This window comes from Oryctolagus cuniculus, chromosome 8 (assembly GCF_051225735.1).
Source record: "Oryctolagus cuniculus isolate XC-2025 breed Fujian yellow rabbit chromosome 8, ASM5122573v1, whole genome shotgun sequence".
NCBI classification, from domain to species: Eukaryota; Metazoa; Chordata; class Mammalia; order Lagomorpha; family Leporidae; genus Oryctolagus; species Oryctolagus cuniculus.
Genome location: NC_142874.1, coordinates 75559200 through 75586761, shown reverse-complemented (window position 1 = coordinate 75586761; position 27562 = coordinate 75559200). Strand labels below are relative to the sequence as shown.

The 27562-nt window shown below is 39.3% G+C and overlaps 1 protein-coding gene across 2 annotated transcripts in view; it reads left to right on the top strand.

Moving 5' to 3' along the window:
- Nucleotides 1-6634: 6634 nt before the first annotated feature.
- Nucleotides 6635-27562, top strand: part of MYOZ2 (myozenin 2) — a 37480-nt gene continuing 16552 nt past the window's right edge. The window contains exons 1-6 of one of the 2 annotated variants that reach the window (XM_089302877.1): nt 6635-6767; nt 7297-7385; nt 18313-18482; nt 19437-19484; nt 25331-25362; nt 26729-26858. In XM_089302877.1, the coding sequence (XP_089159003.1) occupies nt 19460-19484; nt 25331-25362; nt 26729-26858 (187 nt within the window). In that variant the 5' untranslated portion in view covers nt 6635-6767; nt 7297-7385; nt 18313-18482; nt 19437-19459. The remainder of the gene's footprint in view (nt 6768-7296; nt 7386-18312; nt 18483-19436; nt 19485-25330; nt 25363-26728; nt 26859-27562) is intronic. The other variant, XM_002717224.6, reaches the window with a different exon arrangement.

Here is a 27562-nt window from a genome sequence, read left to right as displayed (position 1 = left end):
TGTGATGAAGTTCTGAATAAATGCTGGGATGATGCAAGCAAAGGAAAAAAAATGATTTGCAAGTTTGCTTTGGCAACTTGTTTCTTAATATTCCTGTATATGAAGTTTTAATTTCTTTCCAGGTTCCCAGTTCTATTCTGTTAGCTTCTGTCCTTGATGAACTGGTGACTGAGATTTCCATATCCCTTCTTCTCTCCCCAGTTTCCCTTGTCTTAATTTAAGAACTGAGAAGACAATGTTTAAGTAAAAGAAATAAATTTGAAAGAAAAAAAAAGACAAGTAAAATCAGGGCTTCCCTATAAATGCAGTATTTTGAAGAGGAGGATTTGGTCCTTTTTGCTGCCAGTGGAGACAGTGCATGTGTTTGCACTGGTGTGGTACACAGGCCAGGAAAGCAAGGAGGACTGCCCAGCCAAGTGCACAGGCTTCCATCTGTTTATGTTAAGCATTTTAATAACCTTAGTATTTGCACAGCTGAAGGAAAGCAAAGCACCCTGAGAAAAGACACCATGAGGAACTCTAGAGGTTTGCGACCCAGAAAAACATGAGTTGGAAAAGAGCCACCAATACTATAAAGAAGCACCTCCGCCAAAATAAACCTAGTGGTAGGATGTTAAGTTCCAAAGGAAATCAATAAAGATCACATTGCAATAATTATTCGGACTGTTCTCAACTCTGCTTCTTTACTTTTCTCATCTAGATACAGAAATATTCAGAAAGGACTAAGAAAAATGAAGATTTCTGTACAAAACAGTGAAAAGGAAAAAGCCTTTGGATTATTAAACAGAACCAGTTTTTAATTTCATTTCCGTAATTTACAACTATGCAGCTTTGAGGACCAGAACCTCAGTTTCCTCATCTGTAGAACAGAACTAACAAGGCCTTGCAAAGAATAACTCCTCTGAATTAATTATTCCTGTGAACACTCTTGTTGCCCCAAGACCTTTAGTATAATGAGACCAGTGGCACTCACCTGTTTTTTTTTGTGCTGTTCCACTCGGGCCTGCAGTATGATCAATATGGCACTACTCATTACTATTCCACCCTGGCTATGGCCTGTTAAGGAGGTTAACTGTAGACTGGAACCTCTTCACTATAGAAAAATAGAAACTATAGAAGACAGGGCCAGTGCTGTAGCGCAGCGGGTGAAGCACTGTCCGCAGTGTCACCACTCCATATGGGCACAGGCTGGAGTTCTGGCTGCTCCACTTCCAATCCAGCTCCCTGCTGATGTGCCTGGGAAAGCAATCAAAGACATTTCAAGACCTTGGGCCCCTGCATCCATGTGGGAGACCAGGAAGAAGCTCCTGGCTCCTGGCTTTGGCCTGGCCCATCCCTGGCTATTGTGGTCATTTGTGGAGTTAACTGCCAGATGGAAGATCTCTGTCTCTGTCTCTCCTTCTCTCTCTGTAACTCTGCCTTTCAAACAAATAAATAAATCTTAAAAAAAAAAGAAAGAAAGAAAAGAAAACTATGGAAGACACAGCAAGCCAATTAGGCATCAAGGAGAAAGACTAAGACATTAGGCACAAACTAAAGCCCATGCTTCCATCAGCAGCCTCACCAGAAGTGCGTTGTTTACACCACATTTGTTTTCCTTTTAAGCAGATTCTTTCTTCCCAAAGTTAGCATGGTAACTGTACTTTCAGACCCATCACTTAACACTGGTCTGGCAGCTGTCCTGCTTGGGTTATGTGTGCATCAATCCAGAATTGAGGCTCAATAACAGTGATGTGTTGTCTGCCCACCTAGCAAACAGTCAGTTCCCACATCCTACTTCCTCTCAATCCTGTCCTAATCTCTAACTGCCCACAGTCAACTAAATAGACTAAATGGGGCAAGGAGAAACAGAATTTAACAATAAGGGCTCAGTGAGGGAGAGCAAGCAATGCAGACTTTGTTTACCAGTTGGCTAAAGTGCTCATGTTTACTACTGGCTGGATAAAGTTGCCTTTCACAGGTCTTCATGGTGCAGATTTTAGTTAGTAGTAATATGGCAGAAAAAGTGACCTTACTTAATCTTTCCCCTCTTTTTAGAAAATGGTGAAGTAGTTGGAAATGCAACTGTGATGTCGTAGCAGCAGAAACAGTTTGGTTACAAGGATATTGAAAAATCTCTCACAAAAATCCTTCCTAAGACACAAAATTCTACCATTCGAATCTCATTATTTGGCTTATAAGCAAAGATCTTTTGTCTTTAGCACCAATTAGTTTAAACCATTTAAGACCTTGAGAGAAAGACAAAGTATTATTCTGCTTAAATTGGAGTTAGGAATATGCCCCAAGGACAGGCAGAATTAGAAGGACAAGGGCTGATTCTGAGTCCTTGGAGGTAGGAGATAGCCTTTCCAGCTTTTAGTGGGAGGGGAGGTGGAGGGGAATGTCCCAGCACACAGGAATGGGAGGGTGGGACTGAGAACACAAGGGAGACATCTTTGGGGGAAGATTTAATGTGTTGTCTAGTACCAGATCTTTGTACAGGTGAAATAGAAACACACTAACTGTGACTTGACTTAAAGCTAAAAGGCATTGGCTTCCTGAATAGAGCATCTGAATAATAACTATTAAAGGTCAGTTTAAATTTCAGCACTTGTGTTAAGAAGCAGGTTGATAGCATGTACCATCTTTTTTTTTTTTTTTTTTTTTTGACAGGCAGAGTGGACAGTGAGAGAGAGAGACACAGAGAGAAAGGTCTTCCTTTGCCGTTGGTTCACCCTCCAATGGCCGCCGCGGTCTCTGTGGCCGGCGCACCGCGCTGATCCGATGGCAGGAGCCAGGTACTTCTCCTGGTCTCCCATGGAGTGCAGGGCCCAAGCACTTGGGCCATCCTCCACTGCACTCCCTGGCCACAGCAGAGAGCTGGGCTGGAAGAGGGGCAACCGGGACAGAATCCAGCGCCCCAACCAGGACTAGAACCCGGTGTACCGGTGCCGCAAGGCAGAGGATTAGCCTAGTGAGCCGCGGCACTGGCCGCATGTACCATCTTAAAACTGCAATGCTAATGATTTGTTGTTCTTATTTTCCAGAACAAATAATAATTTAGAAACCAGAAAGTTTATATGCATAAATGAGCTTAAAAAAATAAGGCCACACAATTTTAAATTCAATAGGTGTGAAAAAATAACAAAAGCAAGTAAGATACTATATTTTATAAGACCTTAAAATATCTACTGTCATTTTGAAAACCAAAATTAACATAACAATTATTGTTTTCTGGGGATAGTGTTGTACATAATACAAAGTTAGAAACATGAAGATGATCAAATTGGAAATCTGGAGCTTTTAAAATCTATTTTTATTTTTTACTAAATAATGTAACTGATTGTTCTAAGGGTTTAAATCCTTTCATATTGCAGACAAATAAAGGCAGACATAATAATGGTAAAAGGAAAAATAAACATTGGTTATACTTTTACTAAGTATAAGGAATTCCTAAAATTGCTGTATGTAAAGTGACCATGGCTCCATGTGATAGATAACTGTAATCTCTGTTTTGCCAATGCAAAAATCACAGTGGGGCCAACATTGTGGTGCAGTGTGTTAAGCTGCTTCCTGCAACACCAGCAACTCATGTGGGTGCCAGTTCAAGCCCCAGTTGTTCCACTATCAATCCAGCTCTCTGCTAATGGGCCTGGGAAAGCAGCAGAGGATGGCCCATGTAATTGGGCCTATGCATCCACATGGGAGAGCTTGAAGAAGCACCTGGCTCCTGGCTTCGGATTGGAGCAGCGCCAGCTGTAGCAGCCATTTGGGGAGTGAACCAATGGAAGGAAGACCTTTTTCTCTGTCTCTTTCTCACTGTCTATAACTCCACCTGTCAAATAAATAAATAAATAAATAAATAAAATCAACTTGAAGTCAATGGCTTCGGCTACATGGTTTTTCCTTGGTATATACTTAAACATTTCATGTAAATGTTTGCTTAGAAGCAATTGCAATAGGTTAGCTTAAACCTACTATCTACAACCTTAAAGTTTTAATCTCATGATCAGGTACTGAAATGTATAATCCATTTCAATCTCATACAATACTACTTCTCCTCTAAATGACCACCACTTTCTTATATTCCACTGATTGTTCATTTATTACAGTCCCATTTCCCAACAGCTGTTTAACATTGTAGGAAGAGGGCTCAAAAATCATGCCAAATCTTTAATACACTACAATTATTTTCCAAATCACTCATTAATTAAATAAATATTGAGAGACCAGCACTGTGGTGTAGTGGGTAAAGCTGCTGACTGCAGTGACAGCATCCCATATGGGTGCCAGTTTGAGTTCTGGCTGCTCTTTCTTTCTTTCTTTCTTTCTTTCTTTCTTTCTTTCTTTCTTTCTTTCTTTCTTTCTTTCTTTCTTTCTTTTTTTCACAGGCAGAGTGGACAGTGAGAGAGAGAGACAGAGAAAGGTCTTCCTTTTAACTGTTGGTTCACCCCTCAATGGCCGCTGCGGCCGGTGTGCTACGGCCGGCGCACCACACTGATCTGAAGCCAGGTGCCAGGTGCTTCTGCTGGTCTCCCATGCGGGTGCAGGGGCCCAAGCACTTGGGCCATCCTCCACTGCACTCCTGGGCCACAGCAGAGAGCTGGACTGGAAGAGAAGCAGCCGGGACAGAATTCGGTGCCCCAACCAGGACTAGAACCCAGGGTGCTGGCACCTCAGGCAGAGGATTAGCCTATTGAGCCGCGGCGCCGGCCTCCATTGAACTTTAATTTTAACTAGAAAAAAAAAAAAAAAGCACAGTAGAGAACTAAAGAGTGGCAGTGTGTGACTTTTTTTTAAACAGAGTGATGGGAGAAGAACTTTGTGAGGAGTGGTGTCTGAGTGGAGTCATGAATGCATGAAGGAGTAAGCCATCTGGGGAGGGGAAGTCATATTCCAAAAGTGAGGAATGGTAAAAGGGAAATCCCAAAGATGGGTCATGCTTCTGTGCTTATAGACCAGCAAGGAGGACAGCACAGCTTACCTTTCAAATCTTGTATCCTGTCACTCCCCCAGATAGAAATCCTGATGCCCAGACATTCTAGAGATGGGTAACTGCCTGTGAGTGTCAGTTCCAGTCCCAGCTGCTCCACCTCAGATCCAGCCCTCTGCTAATGCACCTGGGAAAGCAGTGGAAGATTGAGTTCTTGGGCCTCTGCCACCCATGTGGGAAACCTGATGGAGTTTCAGACCCCAGGTTTCATCCTGGGTCAGCCCCAGTTATTGCAGCCATTTGGGAAGTGAGCCAGAAGACTGAAGATCTCTCTCCCTCTCTCTTTACCTCGACCTTTCAAATAAACAATAAAATAAACCTTTCAAAAAACAAAAACAAAACAAAAAGCAAAAGAACCCTATCTAGTCATGAATCCAAGCTTTTCTATAGTTTCATGGCTCAAATTACTAAGCTCTATTTCAAAATCTCCGCCACTTTACCATTCAAAGATCATCTTTTTTTTTTTTTAAAAAAAAGGATTATATTTATATATTTAAGAGGTAGAGTTACAGACAGTGAGAGGGAGAGATAGAGAGAAAGGTCTTCCTTCCATTGGTTCACTCCCCAAATGGCTGCAACAGCCAGAGCTGCACTGATCCAAAGCAAGGAGCCAGGTGTCTCTTCCTGGTCCTCCCATGTGGGTGCAGGGGCCCAGGCACTCAGGCCATCCTCCACTGCCTTCCCCAGGCCACAGCAGAGAGCTGGACTGGAAGAGGAGCAGCCAGGACTAAAAGCAGCACCCATATGAGATGCTGGCACTGTAGGCAGAGGATTAACTTACTCTGCCAGGGTACTGACTCTGATCACCTACTTTTTTAGAAAGATTTATTTATTTACTTGAAAGGCAGAGTTAAAGAGAGAGAGAGAGAAAGAGAGAGAGAGAGAGAGAGAGAGAGAGAGAGAGAGAGAGAAAGGTCTTCCATCTGCTGGTTTACTCCCCAAATGACCACAATGACCAGAATTGGACCAATCCAAAGCCAGGAGCCAGGACCCTGGGAACCAAGAGCTTCTTTTGGGTCTCTCATGCGGGTGCAAGGGCCCAAGCACTTGGGGCATCTTTTACTGCTTTTCCAGGCTATAGCAGAGAGCTGGATTGGAAGTGGAGCAGTCAGAACTCGAACTGGCGCCCAAATGTGATGCCCACACTGCAGGTGGCAGCTTTACCCACTATGCCACACCTGAGCCAGCCTCAGGTCACCTATTTTTCTGAACCTTGTCTAAATTCCAATACAGGCTTAAGAGCTGGCTCTGTTGATCAACTTCACATTGCTTTCTTTCTTGTTTAATCTCCACTGATATTAACCATACTGCTCATTTTAATTATGATTAATCCAACATTCTGTTCTAAATCATGTATATGTCTCTTGTCACTTCAGCTAAGATGGATCAGAACTACATCTTTAAAAATGTTTTAAAGTCCCTCTTTATTATTATCTCTTCAAACAGAAGGTATTCAGTAAAAGCTTTCTGGGTGTCCAAAGAATGAACATTTCATGCAACCATCTCACAAACTAGAAACACAATGTAGAGAACCTAATCTTTCCCTGTTCCTCCCTTTCGCCAGGAAGATATGAGTAGCTAAAGTATTTGGTGCTATATATAGTCAGTTGATGTCAGCTGGATGCCAGTCTCTTCAGAAAGGCTCAGTCCCCAGTTTGAGGCAGAGCTAGGGACCATGCTGTCCCAGGTTCAAGGATAAAAACCATTGGGCCCAAGTGCCATCCATAGTCCATCTGCAGAGTCCTCTTCCACAGCTGGGATTCATCCTTGCTGAAAAGCGCAGTTTAAAAGCAAGGTGAGTACACTGTTTCCTAAAAGGTTTTATTGGTCAGTTGTGCAAGGAGATTCAGAATTGTGACTCACAAATGGGCGTTCTTTGCTCTAAAGGACAGCTGTTGATGCCAATATTAAACTGCCACCACCAGAGAGTTCTGGTTTAATGTGCTGTCTCCTTCATTCCTGCAGTTTGCTGGAATTGATGTGTTGTGATGCTGGTACAAACGAAGGCCAGTAAGGAAACAATGACAGATTAAAATAAACCATGGAAAAGAGAAAGGGAGGAGATAGGAGGCCAGCTCTTTCATTGTTCTTCATTGCCTGGTGATCATTGTACTCATGTACAACTAAGACTGGGCCTAACTGTATCATCCTGTGTTCACTGCTATATGGTCTGTCACCATCCAAGGAATGTATATGTAGGTCTCTCAGTGGGAAACAATAACGGATTCTTAATAAAGAACAAAAATATTCTCTTTCAGAAGGACGATGATACAGCACTTCAAATGAGTTTATGTTGCCTCAATAATGTCCTTTGTTTCCCACAGGGAACAGAACACCATGCTATCACACAGCACTTTGGTGAAGCAGCGGAAACAGCAAGCATCTGCCATCATGAAGGAGATCCATGGAAATGGTATTAATACAAATCTCTCGTAGAGTTGAAGTAGCTCCTTCCTGAAGCTATGTAATGTTCTAGAGTTTACTGCCTTGAAATTTTTGCCTTTCTGTCCACAACAAACTTGGGGCTCTGGGAGTATAGCAAGCCTATGGTAACTGAGCCTTTTGTAGTCATCCTTTCTCATTTGAAAGCTATTTTCAGATGTGCAACTGCTGTAAAAGGAATGAAGAAATCTGACAACTGATGTACATTCTACTTGGCTTGCCTTTCACATTATAAGCTATTAGCTCTCTCTTTTATTTGGGGGAGGGGGAACAGATCTCATACCCTCTTGTCTTCACTGTCTATCCCACATGGTCTACCTAGATTTATTTTACCTTGTATTGCATAAGCCACTCAAAATACATTCTATAGCTCTTTTTGAAAGCAAAAGTTATTGGTTAGGTTGGAATTTATGTGCATTGCTTATTTGCTTAACCCTGAAACCAGTCCCCATATTTAATAACTGATTTTATAAGGTATTTTTGTGTGCAAAACTACTTTCAATTATAATTTTTGAGAAAATGAAGTATTGGCTCAAAAAATTTTAATATGTATTAGATGCAAGGTAGTATTCCACTGTGTTCTTTTTAAAAAAATTCTAGCAAGTTAAGTCTAGAAAGCAACGCTTTATACCTTGCATTTTGGTTGTTATAAAGGAAATTCAATTTTGTTTATAAAAAATGGAAAGCATCAATTTGAAAAGTTGAGAAGTAAAATATCTAAATCCTTTTAAGGATATATTTTGGCCACTACAGGCATATTTGTGAAATTCCAGAGAGCCTCCTTATTTCTCTCTATTGACAAGGAATGTGGCCTTTCACCATAACCACTTTGGGAGGCAGAGGCATGAAACCTGGTGGGGGCAGCTGGAAATAGAATTAAGCTATGTGTTTTCATGTTGCAGCTCCCACAAAGCAAGCTCAGTGGATCCGATCAAAGACTTTCGGATGCTTCCCACTCCCACTTCTCTAAAGGGTCCTGTTGTTCAGTTTTGTTTTCTAGTTTTCACACTATATAATTATTATATTGTGCTAAATTTGGTTCCCATGTTTTAATACATTAGTTTGTAATAAAATGAGAACATTTTTGAGTAAGATACTGGAAATGAGTTGTACCAATCCAAAGTTCCAAAATTCATGCTTCTATTAAATGCTTATGCATCTTTGTATTTCCTGTTTTAGGTAGTTTACTCGAAATTGCAAGTTTTCCTGATCAACAAGGCAAAAATTTGATAATCACTTGAATTTGAGACTAAATTGTGTACCTTAAAACTAGACTGTGAATGGGTCATCATTTTCTAATTGCATTATAATCAAATTAAACAATCTATTTAGTGTATTCCCAGTCTAAATCATATGTTGAATTCTACTGCACATTAGCACTGACACAGACCGTTGAGGACAAGTGTGTATTTTTCTTTTTTATAAACATCACTGTTGTGATATTTTATGAAACATAGAAAAAGTAAAATTTCATCCCAAGAGGAGAAAACTACTGTCTCACCACCAGTAAACAATAGCCATGTAAAGTCAGCCGGAGCCCTCCCTGCCATCATTGGGACAAGTCCAGCCCCTTGAAGAGGAGTCACATGTTCTGCCTTTGTTTGGATGTCAAGCATTCCAGATAACACAGGCATAATCAGACTGTTTCTTAACCACCTCAGATTAAACAGCTGCAGTACCATATGAAACAGCTCAAATATTTAATTTTCCTTTCTTATTTCCTCCAACACCCTAAATGAAAGTTGATTTTAAACTGCATGATGTTTAGATATCTGAAGCTAGGGAAGAATCACTTTTTCTAAGGATACAGAAATCAGACACGGACTTCAGAGGAATCTTTCTATGAAAATAATCCTCCAGGGGCCGGCGCCATGGCTCACTTGGTTAATCCTTCACCTGCAGCGCCGGCATCCCATATGGGCGCCGGGTTCTAGTCCCGGTTGCTCTTCTTCCAGTCCAGCTCTCTGCTGTGGCCCGGGAGGGCAGTGGAGGATGGCCCTAGTGCTTGGGCCCCTATGCCCGCATGGGAGACTAGGAGGAAGCACCTGGATCCTGGCTTCGGATCGGTGCAGCTCCGGCCATTGGGGCCATTTGAGGAGTGAACCAATGGAAGGAAGACCTTTCTCTCTGTCTCTCTCTCTCTCACTGTCTATAACTCTACCTGTCAAATAAAAAAAATTTAAAAAATAAAGAAAATAATCCTCCAAACTTTCAAACATTTCACAGTAGTCAAAATCTGGATATTTTAAGATAATGCATGCAACTATTTTGATCTTAATTATAAGACCAAATGCACCAAATTTGGAATGGATAAGCCTTTATGAAAAGAAGGATGTTTGCAAACCAATATGCTGCCTCCTTCTCTATTGGCATCAGGATTTTTCCTTCAGTATTGTATTCATTTATTTTTTATTATCACTTTCTTAAAACACCTAGCCTGGAGAAGGAAATGTGGCAATGAATTGGCTAACCCAGTTGTCCTCTAAACCTGAAGTGGAAATTCAGTTCAGTTCTTGTAGGGAGAGAGACTGCAGCTGGCGCATCTTTGAGTACTTAAGGTGATTCAGTAGGAACATACAAGAACAAAGATGGAGGATTTACATCCAGCTTGTTCATCAGAAGGAGAAGCAACCTCAAAGAATTACTGCAAAACCCATTCATATAGACTACAGTGTTAACTAGATGGGCTGAATTTTAGAAAGGTAGGTAATTCCCACCTTCTACTAATAACATCCCAAATGATGGCTCTTGTGAATCCATTATGACGTAGTGTCAAATTAAGTACCAAAAACAAATATACTACACTCCTACCAAAGAACTGATACAAAGGATCCGCCCACACCAAGGCCATCTACGCTCAGATTGACCTCCCTCGTTGTAATATGACCTTCCTCCTTGTCATGGCATCATCCTAATCACATTGGCATCATTGTACTGGCAGTATGAGAACAGATGGCGAAGTTGTCTGAGGTCATTGTTGTGAAACAAACCTCTGTGCTTTCTAAAAAATATTCCAGCCATGATTGCTACCATCTAGCAATGCCTATTGGAAAAGAAAGACAAAAACACTGCCATTATCCGTGCATGAGTTACTTGTGGACAAGAAAAGTAACCTGTAATAGGCTCCTGACCACAACCCTGTGCAATTTATCTCTGGATCTGCACCTGCTTCCCAGTACTAATCATGTTCCTCTCTCACTCTGTAACTCATTTAAAAACTTGTGGACTGAAGAGAGAGAGAGACAGGGAGGGATAGAAGGGTAGGAAGTAATACACAAATTGATAGAGGCAGAGAAGGGGAATCAAAATGGAAAAAGGAGAGTCACTCTGGAGCAACTGGCATTTGTTTAGAAATGATAGTGGCAAGGAATTGCCAGGAAAGCAACCATACCAATTGGGAGGATGATGTTGCCTGAATTTTTGCACAGATCTTTTGTGACAGTTCAGAATAAGAGCCTCACAAATGGGGAAGACCACAGTCCCACATAAGACTGCTTCTGTCACCGTTCACTTTCCTCATCTGGGCTCAGGGAGGGCTTTTTTTGTTGTTGTTGTTATGTTTTTGTTTGCTTTTTTCTCCTCATGACGGGCAAACAGCTCATGCACAGCAGAGCACTGGGCAGATTATTTTTGTAACTTCAGGAAGGGACTTAAGCTTTTGTGGTCTGAAAACAGGAAGGCCAGGTTTTAAATGGAGTGCTGTTTTGATAGAACACCAGGAACCCTGGGTTCCAGACTAGACATCAAATTTCTCATCGGTAAATGAGGAAGGGTGGATTTGCCTAGGTATTTCATTTTATGATTCTATGAGCAATGTGCTGAATTCAAACTTCAGTGTTTTTGACTTTCTCTACCAGTAACAAAGGAAATGATAGCAGTGAGAGAAACTACATGTACCTTTTGCTAAAGCACAGAGTCCAGAATTTCAGGTGAAAGATTCTAGATCCCTTTTACTTTTATGAGTATACCTTAAATTCTAATTTTTCAAATCTGACAGGAAGTTCTTAATTAAATCATATAAGATATTAAAGGTTTTTGGGAAAAAGAATTCAACTTAATGGTTCAGTGTACAAGTTTGTTAGCTTTCTTTTGTTTAACTTTTCACAGTAGCAGTCTGATAAAGCCAAGAAAAACCAGAGCTAGGAAGGTTTGCATGTTTTACTTTGAAAACTGATAAGCAGCCGTATTTTGTGAATTCATAAATTTTCTGAGCATCTAACCTCTGACAAGGCGTCCCAGGAACTGCTACCTGAGAGCTAGGTACTAGTAAAACCATGTTTTACACCGAAGCTGAAATTGCAGAGTCTAATGCTGGCCACAATATTTGATCCTAGTTTTCTTTCATGTCTTTTCACTCCAATATGCTCTGGGTATACATTCTTTGAACAATACTAGATTATTATGTTTGTGTAATTCAATGTTAGTCATCTCATTTCTTAAATATTTATAGATTTACACAGAACTTAAATGATAATATTTTCATTAATGATAAATTTGTGAAAACTGTAAAACAGTCTTAGAATTAAAATTGAGGCAAAGATACATGAAATAGCAAAGTGAATAATCCCAGATTGGTTTAAAAATGATTTTTCATGTAATGATAATTATCAATAAAGTTTTTTAAGCAACTGGAGTCTTTTCAGGCATTATTCGTAATTATAGTGTAGACTATGATCTTTCATGTTATATGTAATATATGTAACATTACATAATAATATATTTTATATAGACTACTATTCAATCCACATAGGCTAACTGTAATCAGATAGATGAGCCCTGTGCAAAGGCATGGAAAATCTCTTTGCCTTCATAAGGCTTTAAACTAAATCAATAAACCCACCCTGAAGCAAATAAGCTTCAGTCAGGTCCCCTCCTGTGGTTTGCCCTTTATATCAGAACTGCGGTTTTTAGTCAATCCTGGGGAAATAGTTTTAAAACCTCTGTATCTTTATAAACTATGCGTTGGATTCACTGATCTAATTGAAGTTCTGCATCACTATAAATGACAGCAACAGGAAAGTATGCCTTGCAATATTATTTTCAATAGATGATCTAATGCTACAAAGACAACCTTCTAAGCCATGAGAGCAAGGATACCCTGAATAAGACAGATCATTTATCAGGCAGCAAGATTAAACACACTATTAAGACCCTGTGCAGGGGTTTGCAAAACAGGACAGGGAACAGCTGAACTTGGAATCAGTGTTCAGTTGACAGCATTCCTCACTCTGAAAGTCTGAGTAATGAGAGGGATCATAGGTTAGATTCCCCAACTCACAAATGGTCCTGGAATTCCTGTTCCAGTGACATCACAATTTTAACTATTAGAAGGGAAGGGAAGGAAACCTTGAATAATTTAGCTTACATCTTTCATTATTTGTTTATGCAAAGTATATTGATTTAACATATTCCTGATGCTGATAGATGTGGACAGTAGTACTTATGTAAATATTTAACAAAGTGTTCTCCAATGGGAGGAAAATGCCTTGATTAGTTGAGTTTGCTGATTTCTGTGGTATAAATGCTTCCGCCATGCCTCCCATCATGGTGGCACTAAATGCAGAGTTGGGAAGAGATGAACGGTAGTACGACATCACATGGTATTTCCCCCCCACAGATACAATAGATACAAATAACCTCAGAAGCATAGATGGTAACAAGAAGTATTAAAAGAATTATAAACTTACACTTTGGAGTATTTACAGCTTTGTTTTTAATATACTTTATATAATGTGTAAGTTTATATATTTTAATAATGTGTGATCACTAAGTTTAATTATTGGCTTACAGAATTCCTGAAAATTTATCCGTTGACTCCTGTGAACCAGTATAAACTGGCTCCAGCACAAAACTAGACTTATTATCCATTGCTTCTGGTTATAGACATCTAAAATACCTTCAGACAATAATTTAAAGCCAATTCACCATTGTCTATCACCTATGAAGTAGAAGGGACAAACCTAAGTATAAAGAAGATGAATTGAAATAGAAAGAATAAGAAAAGAGGTTCAGTGTTGGCCAATTATTTTGTGTGCCTGCCCCTCTTTTCCATTTTTGTCTTTTAGTTCTTCTCTCTGGTGGAATACATGTGCTAGTAACAATGGTTTGTGCCAGCTGATTCTGTCTTTGTGTGCCCAGGCCATTGAGGACAGGTTAAGTTCCCCATGGCTGTTGTGGCACATCTACTCCTGCTGGCAGTTTGAGTAGTGATGGCTGTAGTGTCTCTACTAAACCCATTTGAGACTGTGACAAGGGGTACATCCACATTTATTCCTCTGCTATCTTCTCTCTTTCCTTTCTGATCCCCCAGGCAATGGGCTTCTAGGTCAGCATTCCTCACCCTTCCCTGTGACACCAATCTTAATATACTTTTGGAACTAACGTCAGTGAAAAGACCTAGAGAGAATAACTATATCAATTAGTGTGCTTTTAGTTGCAAATAACAGGAAATCAGAAAACAACTAGCTTAAACAGTAAAGGAAATTTATTTGCTCTCCTATTGGAAAAGTTCAGAGGTGACCAGAGGTTTGATCCAATGGCTCAAGCTTGCCACCAAGGATATTGTTCCTTTTTCTGTCTCTACTCTGATTTCCTTGGGGTAATCTCCATCCCAAGGCTGGCTCTGTCATTCCACTAAGTACTTGCCAACAGTTTCCCAGGCAATACACCTCCTGTTTATATCCATCAGGAAATGAGGATCTTTGGCACAATATTTGCATATCAAGTCCCGATATCCACACTCAGTGGCCTAGTCAGTTCACCTGTCTGTTCCTGGGTCAATCACAAAGGTGATTATTCCCCATCATACATATTCTACATCTATTGTAAATCTCAAGAGCCAGAGTGGGGCTGCATTGTGGCACAGTGGGTAAAGCTGCTGCCTGTGACACCAGCATCCCATATGGTTTCTGGTTTTTGTCTTGGCTGCTGGACTTCTGATCCAACTCCATACTAATGGCTTGAGAAAAGCAGCAGAAGATGGCCCAAGTACTTGGGGCCCTGCCACTTGCATGGGAGACCCAGATGAAGCTCTTGACTCCTGGCTTCAGCTTGGGCCAACCCTGGCCATTGTGGCCAACTGGGGAGTAAACCAGCAAAGGGAAGATTCCACCCCACTCTTTCAAATGCATAAATAAATCTTAAAAAACAAAAGAGCCAGAGTGATGAAATTCGCTTAGGTCACATGGTTATTTCAGGAATGTTAGTGGAGTCACTGATATTGGGTCTGTTAGAAAGAAGATGAAAGCATGTTTTCAAATTGTGTTTTGGCATCTCCAAATTAAACTTATTCTATAACTTGACATTTAGAATTTACAGAAATCAACACGATATGTTATTCCTGCTTTCTAGTCCTTCTATTTTTACTTAACTGTTTATGATGACTCACATTGCTCCTACTGATAGCAGAAAGAAGGAAGAGAAGAAAAGAAATGATGTTCCTGATCTTGTCCCTTGTTGAAAACTTTTGTTAACTTAATTACAAGAAGATAGATTCCAATGCTATGAAGTCTGTTATTCTGCATTATCTAATAAGAGCCTGCTTTGGAGTCTTTCCTATTTCTTGAAAGTATCCCATTAGAAAGGTTTTTCAGGAAAAAAAAAAAAGCTAAATTTTTAAAAAGCATTATTTGGGGCTTGGTGTGTAGTGCAGCAGTTAAGATTTTACTGATGGGCCCAGAACTGTGGCGTAGCAGGCTAAGCCCCCTCCTGCGATGCCGGCCCTTCAATTGGGCACTGGTTCATATCCCAGCGCTCCTCTTCCAGTATAGCTCCCCCTTCCAATCTAGCTCCCTGCTAATGTCCTGGGAAGGCAGTGGAATATGGCCCATGTGGGAGAACTGGAGGGAGCTCCAGTCTCCTGGCTTTGGCCTGGCCCAGCCTTAGCAGTTGCAGCCATCTGGGGGAATGAACCAGTGGATGGAAGGTCTCTCTCTCTCTCTCTCTGTCTCTCCCTCTCACTCTCTCTCTGTAACTCTGACTTTCAAATAAAATCTTAAAAAAAAAAAAAAAAAAGATATCACTGATGACACCTGTATCCCATATTAGAATGCTTGGATGAAAGTCCCAGCTCTGCTTCTAATTCTAGCTTCCTGCCAATGAGTACCCTAGGAAATAGCTGGTAATGATTCGAGTAGTTGGGTCCCTGCTGCCCATGTGAGAGACTCAAACTGAGGACCTAGATTCTGGCTTAGGCCTTCCCCAGCCCAGCTGTAGCCATCATTTAGGGAGTGAATCAGAGGATGGAGGACCCATCTCAGTCTCTCTCTCTCTCTCTCTTTTTCTCTCTCTCCCTCCCTTTCAAAAACCATTATTTGTAATATAATTACATAGCACAGACTGTGTAATTTTTAAAAATTTGATGAACAAAATCTGTGGGTCTCAACTTTCTGTGTTAATATTCTGTTCTTTCTCTTTGTTAATTGAATGCTTTTCAGACACATGTAAAGATGGAGATTCCCTGTTCTTCTAGGGTTATACCAGATATATAAGCAATGCTGTGTCTCCTCTATCTCTTGTGATTTAAAAGACAGTGCTATTTGTATTCCAAAATAAAAAGTTGAGATAACCTACGCCTGTCATACTGCATAGTATATGGAGGATTATACATAGACTAAAAACTAACCCAGCTGTTCCTTCCTCCATGTTCCAAACACGCAGTGGAAAAGACTCCAATCACTTGCAGATAAACAAAGGTGAATATTCCCTGTAGTGTTCAGCGGGGCTGGTAAGCAGTCCCAGGAACCTATGAAATACTTATGTATTTGGCCCTGTTCCTCATAGTCCTCTTCCATGAGCTATTTTTGCCATCCTTGGTGACTGATTTTTGTCTTGCTTTGGTATACCAGAAAGTCAGAAAAAGCTGCCCTGCATTGCATTAGGAAGGTGTAGAAGTCTGGATTCCCTACTTAAAATTTGAGGGGATCCTCCTTGTTAGTGCTGGGAATGGATGGGAGTTTTGTTTCCCACAAGGTCACCACTAACCCTGCTGGGAGGAAGAGTTTATTCCTGGCCTGCAAAGGTGAAAGTCTGAGCTTCCTACTTGGCCTTTCTGACACCACCCTATGTGCATATTAGGAACCTGTGCTACCACCTCACAGGGTATCACATTCTGGGCTCCCCATATGATCTGTGTTGGTGTGTGTAGAAGTTAGTCCGATGTTTCCCCTGTGATGCTTGGCTAAAGCAGAGGGACTGTTGTCTAAATGTTTTCTGTCTTGCTCAGCTGCTCCTTTCCTGGTCCTTGGTCAGAAGAGGAGCCTTTTGTCAGAGCTTTGTCCACACCTGTTATTGTTCCTGGGTTACCAGCATCTTCAAGTTCCAGATATACAAGGCTGAAGAAAACCCAGAGAACTCCCCAGCATGTTATTCTTTGGTTCTTGGGCTCCCTGGCTGGTCTATCGTCTATCTACTTTTCAGAATCTTCTTATTTTTCTTTTAAGATTTAGTTATTTATTTGCAAGTTGGAGTTAAAGAGAGAGATAGAGAGATGGAGATCTTCCATCTGCTGGTTCACTCCTCAGATAGCTGCAATGACTAGCACTGAGCCAGGCCAAAGGCAGGAGCCGGGAGCTTTCTCTGGGTCTCCAACTTGGGTGGTGGGGCCCAAGCACTTGGGCCATCTTCTTCTGCATTAGCAGGAGCATTAACAGGAAGCTGGATGGGAAGCAGAGCAGCCAGGACTCAGAACCACTACTCCTGAGATGGAATGTGGGTGTTGCAAGTGGTGGCTTAACCCACTATGCCATTATGCCAGCCCTGAAGTGGGAGTCTTGATATGATATTTATAATTAGTGGAGCTCCTCTCAATGTAATCATGTAAACAAATTGAATTTTGGAAAGCAAAATGGGGAGAAAATTTAAGAAGTAATTCTATTGTTTTATCCTAAACACTCCAAATAGACTAATTACTATGGTTATTTTATCATATTATCCAAGAACATTGCCTCAATCAATCAAAATAATTACTTGTTTTCCTAATGGCCAAATTTTTCTTCCTTTGCATTTAACAGCTGTCAACAGTGGCAAAATGTCTCTGTGGGTTATAGAGAAATATCCTGATTAAATAAGCAAGGAAAGGAGTTTCATCTCTTTAGGATTTTGAAAAGGCCCTTCAGTACTAAATATGGAAAATAACAATCATTTACTGAACACCTCTAATGCTTAAGACACAAGGGGTACAAAGACTAAACCCTAAAGAGAATATAAGACATTAAAAAAAAACAAGTGTATGTGATCTGGTGCAACAGAAATACGGAGAAGGCATCAATAATTATGAATAGGGATTTTGAAGAAGGGATTCACAGAAATGGTAGGCTAGATTTGAGAGGATGTGTGGTCTATAATTATGGTCTGTCTACGTCATGCAGGTTCCTCAGTACTGGATGCAGAATAGTATTTTCACTGAGACCGGGAAACAGGATGGGGTAGGAGGTTTAGCATTTCAGTAACTATGGACAATTCAAGCCAATGCGTTAAACTGTGGGGAGAATACTGTAGCTCCTTAAAATCACTATGAAGCAATGCTGTTTGAAAAGTCACCAAATATTGAAAGATCAAATTGCACTACTAGTGAAGTGAAATTTTTTTTCATTCTTTCTGTGTGCTAGGTACCATGCTAAGTACTTTATTTGAAGCATTTTATTTAATTCTCTTAGCAACTTTTTATAGTGGACATTATTGATATCATTAACCACGGTTCAGAGATGAGGCTTAGAGAAAGTAAGCAACACATCTGTGATCATGTAGTTAGAAAGCTGTAGTGCCAGGATTCAGCCTAAGACAGTATAATCAAGGAGCTTGTATCTTAATCATCCCATAGCAGATAAAAATTATGGATTATAAAAGCATTAAAAAGTGCTTGCTTTGAAGTTTTCATGCATGTGAATATTGTTTTACAGATGTGGAGGGCATGGACCTGGGCAAAAAGGTCAGCATCCCCAGAGACATCATGTTGGAAGAGTTATCCCATCTCAGCAACCGTGGAGCCCGGTTATTCAAGATGCGCCAGAGAAGATCCGACAAATACACATTCGAAAACTTCCACTATGAGACGAAGGCACAAATAAATGTAGGTATATCTAAATTTGTGTCTATCAGTAGAAGACCAAACAAGTACTCTGCATATTTTCTTTCAGTTGATTCTGTCCATTTTTTTTGGCATGATGATGAATAGTTTAGGTGGGTAAACAAAGAGCACTATGTGTGATATGAATATGCTTTAGTTCAGTTCAGTAGAGACTGGCACTGAGGAGCTGGTCAGGAGGAGGTGGGGAGTGGAGAGAAATGTACTAAAAGTTTCCATGGTCTTATCGCCAGCAGTCAAATGTTTGCAGTGGAAACACTTCCAAAGCTCATAGCGCTCCACAAGGAAGGATAAACATTTTATTGGCTGAATACATCCTGGCCCTGAAACAGGCCTGGGAACTGCAGACGCGTGGATCTCCTCTCCAAGCATGCCTTCCATATTGTGTAGGGCAGTCTGGGACCTTGTAAAGACAAAACCAAAGTAGATGGAACTCATTTGGACTAAGAGTTCTTCAACTGAATCTACTAAACAAATTAACTAAATTATATTTTACATACTGTGCTAATATTATACTCACTTGAACTGCCACGGAGAGCCATTGTAGAGGAAGAAATTCATAGTAGGAAGGCAACCAGCTTTGGGGAAATGGCTTTAAAAATCAAATGCTGGACGTGAAAAATCAAAAAGGAGTAGTGCACTGGTCCTGTATTTGAAGAGACAGTGGAGACTACAACAACACAAGTTGTATTTACTGAGAGTTTCTTTCTGTAAGTTCGCTTACAAATTTGAACCTGAAAATTTACCAGCTGCCATCACTAATAAGTTGTTTAGAATGGCCAGCTCACTTTTTGACAATGAACAGATTGATTTTACTAAGTTCTCTTGCTGTAATTGCTAAAACCACCACTATAGAAATTAATAGCTATATCCCCAAAGAGGAAAATTTTTATTAATTCCCTAAATCTCTATTTCCCTTGCTATGTTTCTTGTTAACAGTGAATGCTGAGAAGACATCTTAAATGAAAAAACCTTTCACATTATTGAGTATCCTTTAACATTATGGATTAAATTTCATTATGATTGTGAATTCAGATGGACATCAAGTCTCACTCAACTATAGTATTTATTGAGGGATAATTTTTCAGTTGAAGTCATGGGTAAATATGTTTCATTATCCTATAATTACGTCAATATCCTCATATTAGAAAATGTGGCTAATACAATATGAGACCAAAATAACCCTTAACCTGACAGTTTGATTGTGTAATCATGTTCTTTCAGTAATGACAACAGAGAAGCCACTCTGCAAAGGAATATGAAAGAAGGTAGCTTAAGGAAAGTCTTTGCAAAATCATCTACAAGTATTGACATCTGAATTAATGAATAATGCTAGTTTTCAGGACTTCCACTTCCATTTCTAAAGATAATACTCTAATTGTAGAGAAGGTACAATGAAATAAAAATATCCTTATAAATATAGCCAAGTCTCTCATCACCAGTGTTTCAAATTATTGATATTATTCTTATATAACCATGGCCAAATATTCTGGTTATACATAAAGTGTATAAATATAAGAATATATATTGACAACTTTTCACTATTCCTAGAAATTAGACACTAAACAAATAAAATAGCCTCAAACAGGCATATTGCAATAAATAATTATGCTGATAAATAACTAAGAACAATAGAAAATAATAAAGTGTGCAGTTTTATAACATACTTTGATGTCTGATGAAATTTACTCTCCTCTTTAGAAAGGAGGGAAGTAGCAATCAAGGAAGTATATTGACTTGACTTAAGCAAGACCGTACTAAAGAAGACTGAAATCCATCTCCCAGAATTCTGAAGTTCTTGGCACCAGCACCTAACATGTTGTAACTAAAGGAAACTCTTGCCTGGAAACCAGGAGACCAGGGTTTGTTCCTGGCTCTCCTACCAGTGCTGTGGTTTGGAGTTCACTTAAGTTTCTTTGCCCTTCTGAATTTCTTTTATCATCTACAGAATATGAGTATGAACTCAAATGCTCTCTACCTTCTGACTTTAATAACCTGTGTATTTGCCAACCTTAATCATAAAAGTTATCTGCACAATAAATCTTTGAGGAAGACAGCAAACTACATCATATAATGGTACATTCCCTTTATCAAGACAGTAGATTGCAACTTGAGACATTATTAATATGACAAGAATTTACAAAATAATATTGGGTCAAAGTACTTCTACTTGTTCATTTATACTTTCAGTGAATGTTCATTGAGTAAGTGTTGTGTGCCAGATACTATGCTGGCAGCTCAAAGATAAATACTGTCTTTGTCTAGTGATAAAGAGACCAAATAAAATTGAAAGAAACCAATTGTTTTACTTACAATTTAGTTCTTGAATCATCTTTAAATGACTTACACCATATCAAGCTAATTTATCAACAACACTTACTGAAATAAACTTCTATCACCTCCCTAGAGTTATAGATATTAGCAAAATAATTATTTAGTCTCTTTAGATATTTCTTGGGGCTGGCACTGTGGCATAGCAGGTTAAGCCTTCTGCTCATTAGGCACAAAGTATAGAACAAACCAAAAAAAACCTCCTCTTTCATGTCTACCTGTATTTCAAGAGAAATTCTTTAATATATTGTGTTTTTAACTTACAGGTTTATAATCTGTAAGATAAGGCTCTACTTTAGGGTCAACTTGACAGAGATAAAAAGAAGTGCACTTCCATTTGTCTTTCCAAGTTTTCTGAAGGGAATCACAGATGATGGAGCACTATAATTTAAGACTTGTGTCATATCTGAAATAAATCACTACCTAACCATTATAAAGCTTTGGTTGTATGCTTAGCAATGATAATAGAAGTATTGGGTACTTCCTGATGATTAGAGGTTGACTAGAAAGAGTTGACTTTCCTTCTTACCATTAATTCCCAGGAAAAGTTTACATAAGGTTAGTATTAACGAGTCCTACAAATTTATATAAGCAGAATGATTTGTAAGTCTAGGAGAAATTCTTTTCATGGGCACATTCTAGGAATTGAGGGTGATTCTTTATGCATAATATATTTACATTTTTTACATTTACTCAATTACTTTTTTATTTACAAAAGTTGTCAGGAACTTTCCATTTTTTAAAGAAATAGCATAGATTTAGAAGATTAGTAAAAAAAATACTAATTTAGCCAATCATTAAATAAAATATTCAAGATAAAAGCTGTCAAAATGCAAAAATATTAAATTATATAAATATTTAAAAATTTTAAGTCTTTAAATGTAATGTCTTAGAACCATGGAAAAATAATGCAAACTAGATTTAAGTAGATTTACATGGGTGAGGGTGAGGGTAGGATGGGAAGTATCACTATGTTCCTAAATTTGTATATATATGAAATACGTGAAATTTGTGTACCTTCAATAAAATTTTTTAAAAAACTAAATTTAAACCAGAAGACAAACTAGTTAGGGACCCAATATGACATAAAAACAACAAAAATCTAGCTAACTAGAACAAATAGGAAATATCATGAGAGGGTGATACAGATCTTACAGCAGTGTTGACGTAGTACAAAACAGGGAGATATTTCTGGTAGGTAAATTAGAAGAGGGAAATTTTAATATAGGTCATAGAGGAAACCAACTTTTTGGTTTGGTAAAAGGAAGGAGGGCATTCAGAATGACAATGCAGGTGGTAAAGCAACAGAGATGGAATGAGTTAGGCATATGTTAGCAATGGGGAATTGGCTTGTGGAAAGGATCAAGAAAGCATGAGAGGTTATGTTATGTTTTATATGTTATGTTGTTTTGTTATCTTATGTTATGTTATACTATGTTATGTATCTGAGACAAAGTGAGAGTGAGAGACCACTTCCATCCACTTGTTCAAATGACCACTAGGGTGGGAGTTGGGACGGGGCTGAAGCCAGGAACTGGGAACACAGTTCAGGTCTCCCACATGAGTACCAGGAAACTGATTTCCTGACCCATCACTATCGCCTTCCAGGGGATGCTCTGGCAGGAAGTTGGAGACCGTAGCTGGAACCAAGAATCGAACCCAAGCACTCCAATGTGGGGGGTGGGCATCTTTAGCAAGCAGCTAAACATCTGCTCCCAATAGATTATGCTTATTAGATGAGTGCAATATTTTTTTAAAGATTGTTTTTGTTTGAAAGGTAGAGTAGGGCTGGTGCTGTGGTGAAGCAGGTAAAGCCACCTCCTGCAATGCTGGCATCCCATATGGGCACCGATTTGAGTCCCAGCTGCTCCACTTCCAATCCAGCTCTCTACTATGGCCTGTGAAAGCAGTGGAGGATGGCCCCAGTCCTTGGGCCCCTATACCCATATGGGAGACCAGGAAGAATCTCCTGGCTCCTGGCTTTGTATTGGCACAGCTCCAGCCATTGTGGCCAATTGGGGAGTGAACCAGTAGATGGAAGACCTCTCTCTCTCTCTCTATGCCTCTCCTTCTCTCTGTGTGTTAACTCTGACTTTCAGATAAATAAACAAATCTTTAACAAAAAAAAGACAAAAAAAAAAAGAAAGAGCAACAGGGAGAGAGAGCCAGAGTGAGAGAGAAGATTGATTTCCATCTGCTGATTCATTCCTCAGATGGCTACAACAACTGGCATTGCATCCTGGTCTCCCACCCTGATGGCAGGGGACTAAGTACTTGAGTCATCTTCCACCACCTTCCCCGACACATCAGCAAGGAGCTGGATCAGAAGCAGAGCAGCTAGGATTCGAACCAGTGCTCCAGTATTGAATGCTTGTGTCTAAGGTGGTGACTTAGCTTAGTGTGCCACAGTGCCAGTTCTGAGTGTCAGATCTTGCAATCTATTCAGCAGGAAATAAAGAACAATTTCTGAATAATGGAGTAATGATATCTGAGAAGCATTCTGAGTAGTCCAGCTGACTGAAAGAGAAGTGTGTGGTGAGAAAAGAGCAGAAGGTAGACCGTTACATGACGGAAGTGCGCGCAATAAGGACATGCACGTGAAGACTACAGAAAAGAAAGATAAAGATAACATACTGAAAAAAATTAGCTGGATCAGGGCTGGTGTTGTGGCACAGCAGGTTAAGCTGTAGCTTGCAATGCCGGCATCCCATATGGGTGTAAGTTTGAGTCCTGGCTGCCCCACTTCTGATCCAGCTCCCTGGTAATGTGCCCAGGAAAGCAGTGAAAGATGGCCCAGGTGCTTGGGCCCCCTGCTGCCCACCTGGGAGACCAGAAGAAGCTCCTGGCTGCTGGCTTCAGGCCGGCTCAACCCTGGTTGTTGTGGAATGAACCAGTGGATGGAAGATCTCTACCTCTCTCTCTTTCTCCCTCTCTCTCTTTGCCTTTGCCTGCCTGTAACTCTGCCTTTCAAATAAACTTAAAAAAAATCTTACAAAAACTGTTGTATTTAATGATTTAGTCACTACAAATTAAGCAAATATTCACTGACTACTTGTGCTATGTGGGTATAAATCACCATACCAGGCTTTGAAAAGACAAGTAGCACACCGGGTTCTAGTCCGGATTCTGTCCCGGTTGCCCCTCTTCCAGGCCAGCCCTCTGCTGTGGCCAGGGAGTGCATTGGAGGATGGCCCAGGTGCTTGGGCCCTGCACCCCATGGGAGACCAGGAAAAGCACCTGGTTCCTGGCTCCTGCCATCGGATCAGCGTGGTGCGCCGGCCGCAGCGCACTGGCCGCGGCGGCCATTGGAGGGTGAACCAACGGCAAAAGGAAGACCTTTCTCTCTGTCTCTCTCTCTCACTGTCCACTCTGCCTGTCAAAAAAAAAAAAAAAGAAAAGACAAGTAAATGAATAAGATAAAATTTCCTGTTATCAAGAGGCTAACAAGCTAGTAAATAAAACGGGACACAAAAGATGATTAAAAAGACAAACTGCAGCAAATGGTACAGGAGCAGCTAGAAGCAAGACAAAACTTTTGGTTGATTGGAGGTGATTTTAAATCAGAAAATATCTGATCATGGTAATGAAAGAGAGGAGGCTGTTGGGGGAGGGGGGCTGAGATCAAAGAATCTAAGGTAAGAAAGCAGCCAAGATAATATGGTTTAGTTTGAAGCTTAGGGTAGATCTTCACAAAGTGATGGGAGTTGGGACTAGATCAGTCTTATTGCAAGCCTAAAACATTTAAGCTTTATTCAGTATGCAACAAGTTGTGAACATGATGGTGGGTGTGCAAGTAAATGTGCATTGTTTGAAGTTTTAAAAAAATAGTTTCATGTTTTTGAAATATATTTGCTACACATTTTAACTTCAAGCAGAAACAACGATGGGAAAAGTCCTTCCCAAAATATGTCTTTTAAAATTCTGCTGGACATTAGGTCCTTTTGTTTATTTTTTAATTTTTAATTTTTAATTTTTTTTGACAGGCAGAGTGGACAGTGAGAGAGACAGACAGAGAGAAAGGTCTTCCTTTGCTGTTGGTTCACCCTCCAATGGCCGTTGCAGCCTGCACACTGCGCTGATCTGATGGCAGGAGCCAGGTGCTTCTCCTGGTCTCCCATGGGGTGCAGGGCCCAAGGACTTGGGCCATCCTCCACTGTACTCCCTAGCCACAGCAGAGAGCTGGTCCTTTTGTTTATAAAGTTATTCTTTGAAATTTTTTATATATGTTCTTAGAAAGTTAGGACATCAAGTTAGATGGTCAACATTTGACAGACTTAATTTTTTCATGAAGATTACATTTTAATCATTGACATTATCTGCTTTGATTAAATAAGGGTTTCAAGGAAGCAGACAAAAGAACAAAGAATTAAATTGATACTATTGATTTGAAAGTATCTGGGGGAGGCTACAGAAGCTAACTTGAGTGCAATAGGCTTGGGGAGTGGCTGTGGGGAGAGAAGCATGAAAACAAGGACAAACTATTTCCTTCACCATTTTATCAGGTGATGCTTTCAATTTTCAGCCTTTCATTAAGGTAAGTTTGATTTTAGGACAAAATAGTCTTTTATCCTCAAAATTTATAGAGTTAAATAAGTATTCAATGTAAAGATATATTTCATCACAAAATCTTACAGAGAAATGAAAAAGTAAATATTTTCTGTATATGCCACACAGAAAAAAAGTTAAAATTGTTCTCTGTTGCTATGATTCTCACTAAATTGTTCTTTCTAAAGTTAAAAGATAATTTAACCTTATGCATTTCTTCTTGTTAAAATATACATGTTTCCTGTATATAATTGAAACAGTGCTTTATTATGAGGATAAAACCTAGTCACATTACTCAATTACAATGTCCATTTTCTTTTCTTTCTTTTTTAAAAAGATTTTATTTATTTATTTGAGAGGTAGAGCTACAGACAGAGAGAGGGAGAGACAAACAGAAAGATTTTCCATCCTCTGGTTCACTCCCCAAATGGCCGCAATGGCCGTAGCTGGGCCGTTCCAAAGCAAAGAGCCAGGAGCTTCTTCCAGGTCTCCCACATGGATGCAAGGGCCCAAGCACTTGGGTCATCTTCCACTGCTTTCCCAGGCCATCGCAGAGAGCTGAATTGGAAAAGGAGCAGCCGGGACTTGAACCGGCGCCCACATGGAATGTCAGTGCTATGGGCGGAGACTTATCCTACTACGCCACAACACCACCCCACAATGTCCATCTTCTGTCTTAAAATTCAAATTGAATGTTTTTAAAGTACTACATTACTGTCATAGAATAAATTCTAAATTATAATAATAAAAACAGTACCTAAAACTTAAAATATAAATGTTTCTTTTTATCATTTTATTTTCTAAAAATCATTAATTCTTTCTCTAATCTGCATAACTTAAAATTCAAATGTTGGTTGGTTTGTTGATATGTATGATTACTGTTCAAATTCCAGATTAAATTTTAAAATGTTCTAAATTAAAGGCCAACTATAAAAATGTACTAGTAATATAAAAATTACTAGCCAAATGTTTGATTTATATGTTCTACATCATTAGACTCTAAGATTTAAAAATGAAATACATTTGTCTCATAAGGATGTCGTGAATATTCATAAATTATTGATATGAATCAGTAGACACAGTGCCCAGCACACAGTAAGACTCAAATGATTTTACTTTTAATTACTGTTAAGTGGATTGTCATCATAAAACCGATCTCAGGTTTTTATCAGTGAAATTACTCCTTCAATTGTTCAATCATACTTGACCATGATAATTCTTGCAGTCTTGTGAAGCAAGGCAATCTCATTGTAGTTAAACTCCAAATACAAAAATGGAGTTTTGCGTGTATAGCTCCTATTAGTGTACTTCACGGTTTTGAGTTTTCATCAGAGTTTACTTTTGATCAAATACAGCACAATATTGCCATGCAGAATGGAAAACTGGATGGAAGCAACTTGGATGGTGGCTCACAGCAAGCCCCACTGACTCCCCCCAACACCCCGGATCCACGAAGCCCTCCAAATCCAGAGAATATTGCACCAGGTGAATAAAGTCTTCTATATGTACTTGGACATGTGTGTCTATTTGTATACATATATACAGAGAGAGACAATATTTAGAAGCACAATTTCACATAGATATTTAAAGCCAAATATTCAATTATTAAATATTTACTAAATGTTTATATAATATAGAGTAAGAAAAGAAAAAATTTGTGTATAACATGAGTAATACATTCTTTCTTGGTTGATGAGTTGGAAAGTACAAATAAAGGGAAGAAATTATAACTTATTATAATTTAGCTAATTAACTATTTAATGATTAACCAACTATGAATCTGAAAGTCAGCTTCTCTCAAACACGAGTTGCTACAAGTATCATAATACTGTAATGCTTTAGGAATAAAATTACTTTGAATTGAAATCAGTTATATTAAAAATATATTTAAAAATCAAAGAAGTGTTGATACATAGCATTTCTCAACTGTAATATTTTTTCTTATGAATATTTTATATCAAAAAGAAAAAAGTTATTAGTGCTGTATGTAAAAAGAAATCAGAAAATGCTGAATGTTCAAATATGGGAAAAGAGTACAGAAACTATATAAATTTATTATATAAGATACATATATCTTAATTTAAAAGATTATTATGAAATCCTTTAAGTGATATGAACATCATGTGGAAATATAAAGTATTTTAGGCAAAGAAGGGAAAAAATAAAATACAAAATTAGTGTTCACTAGA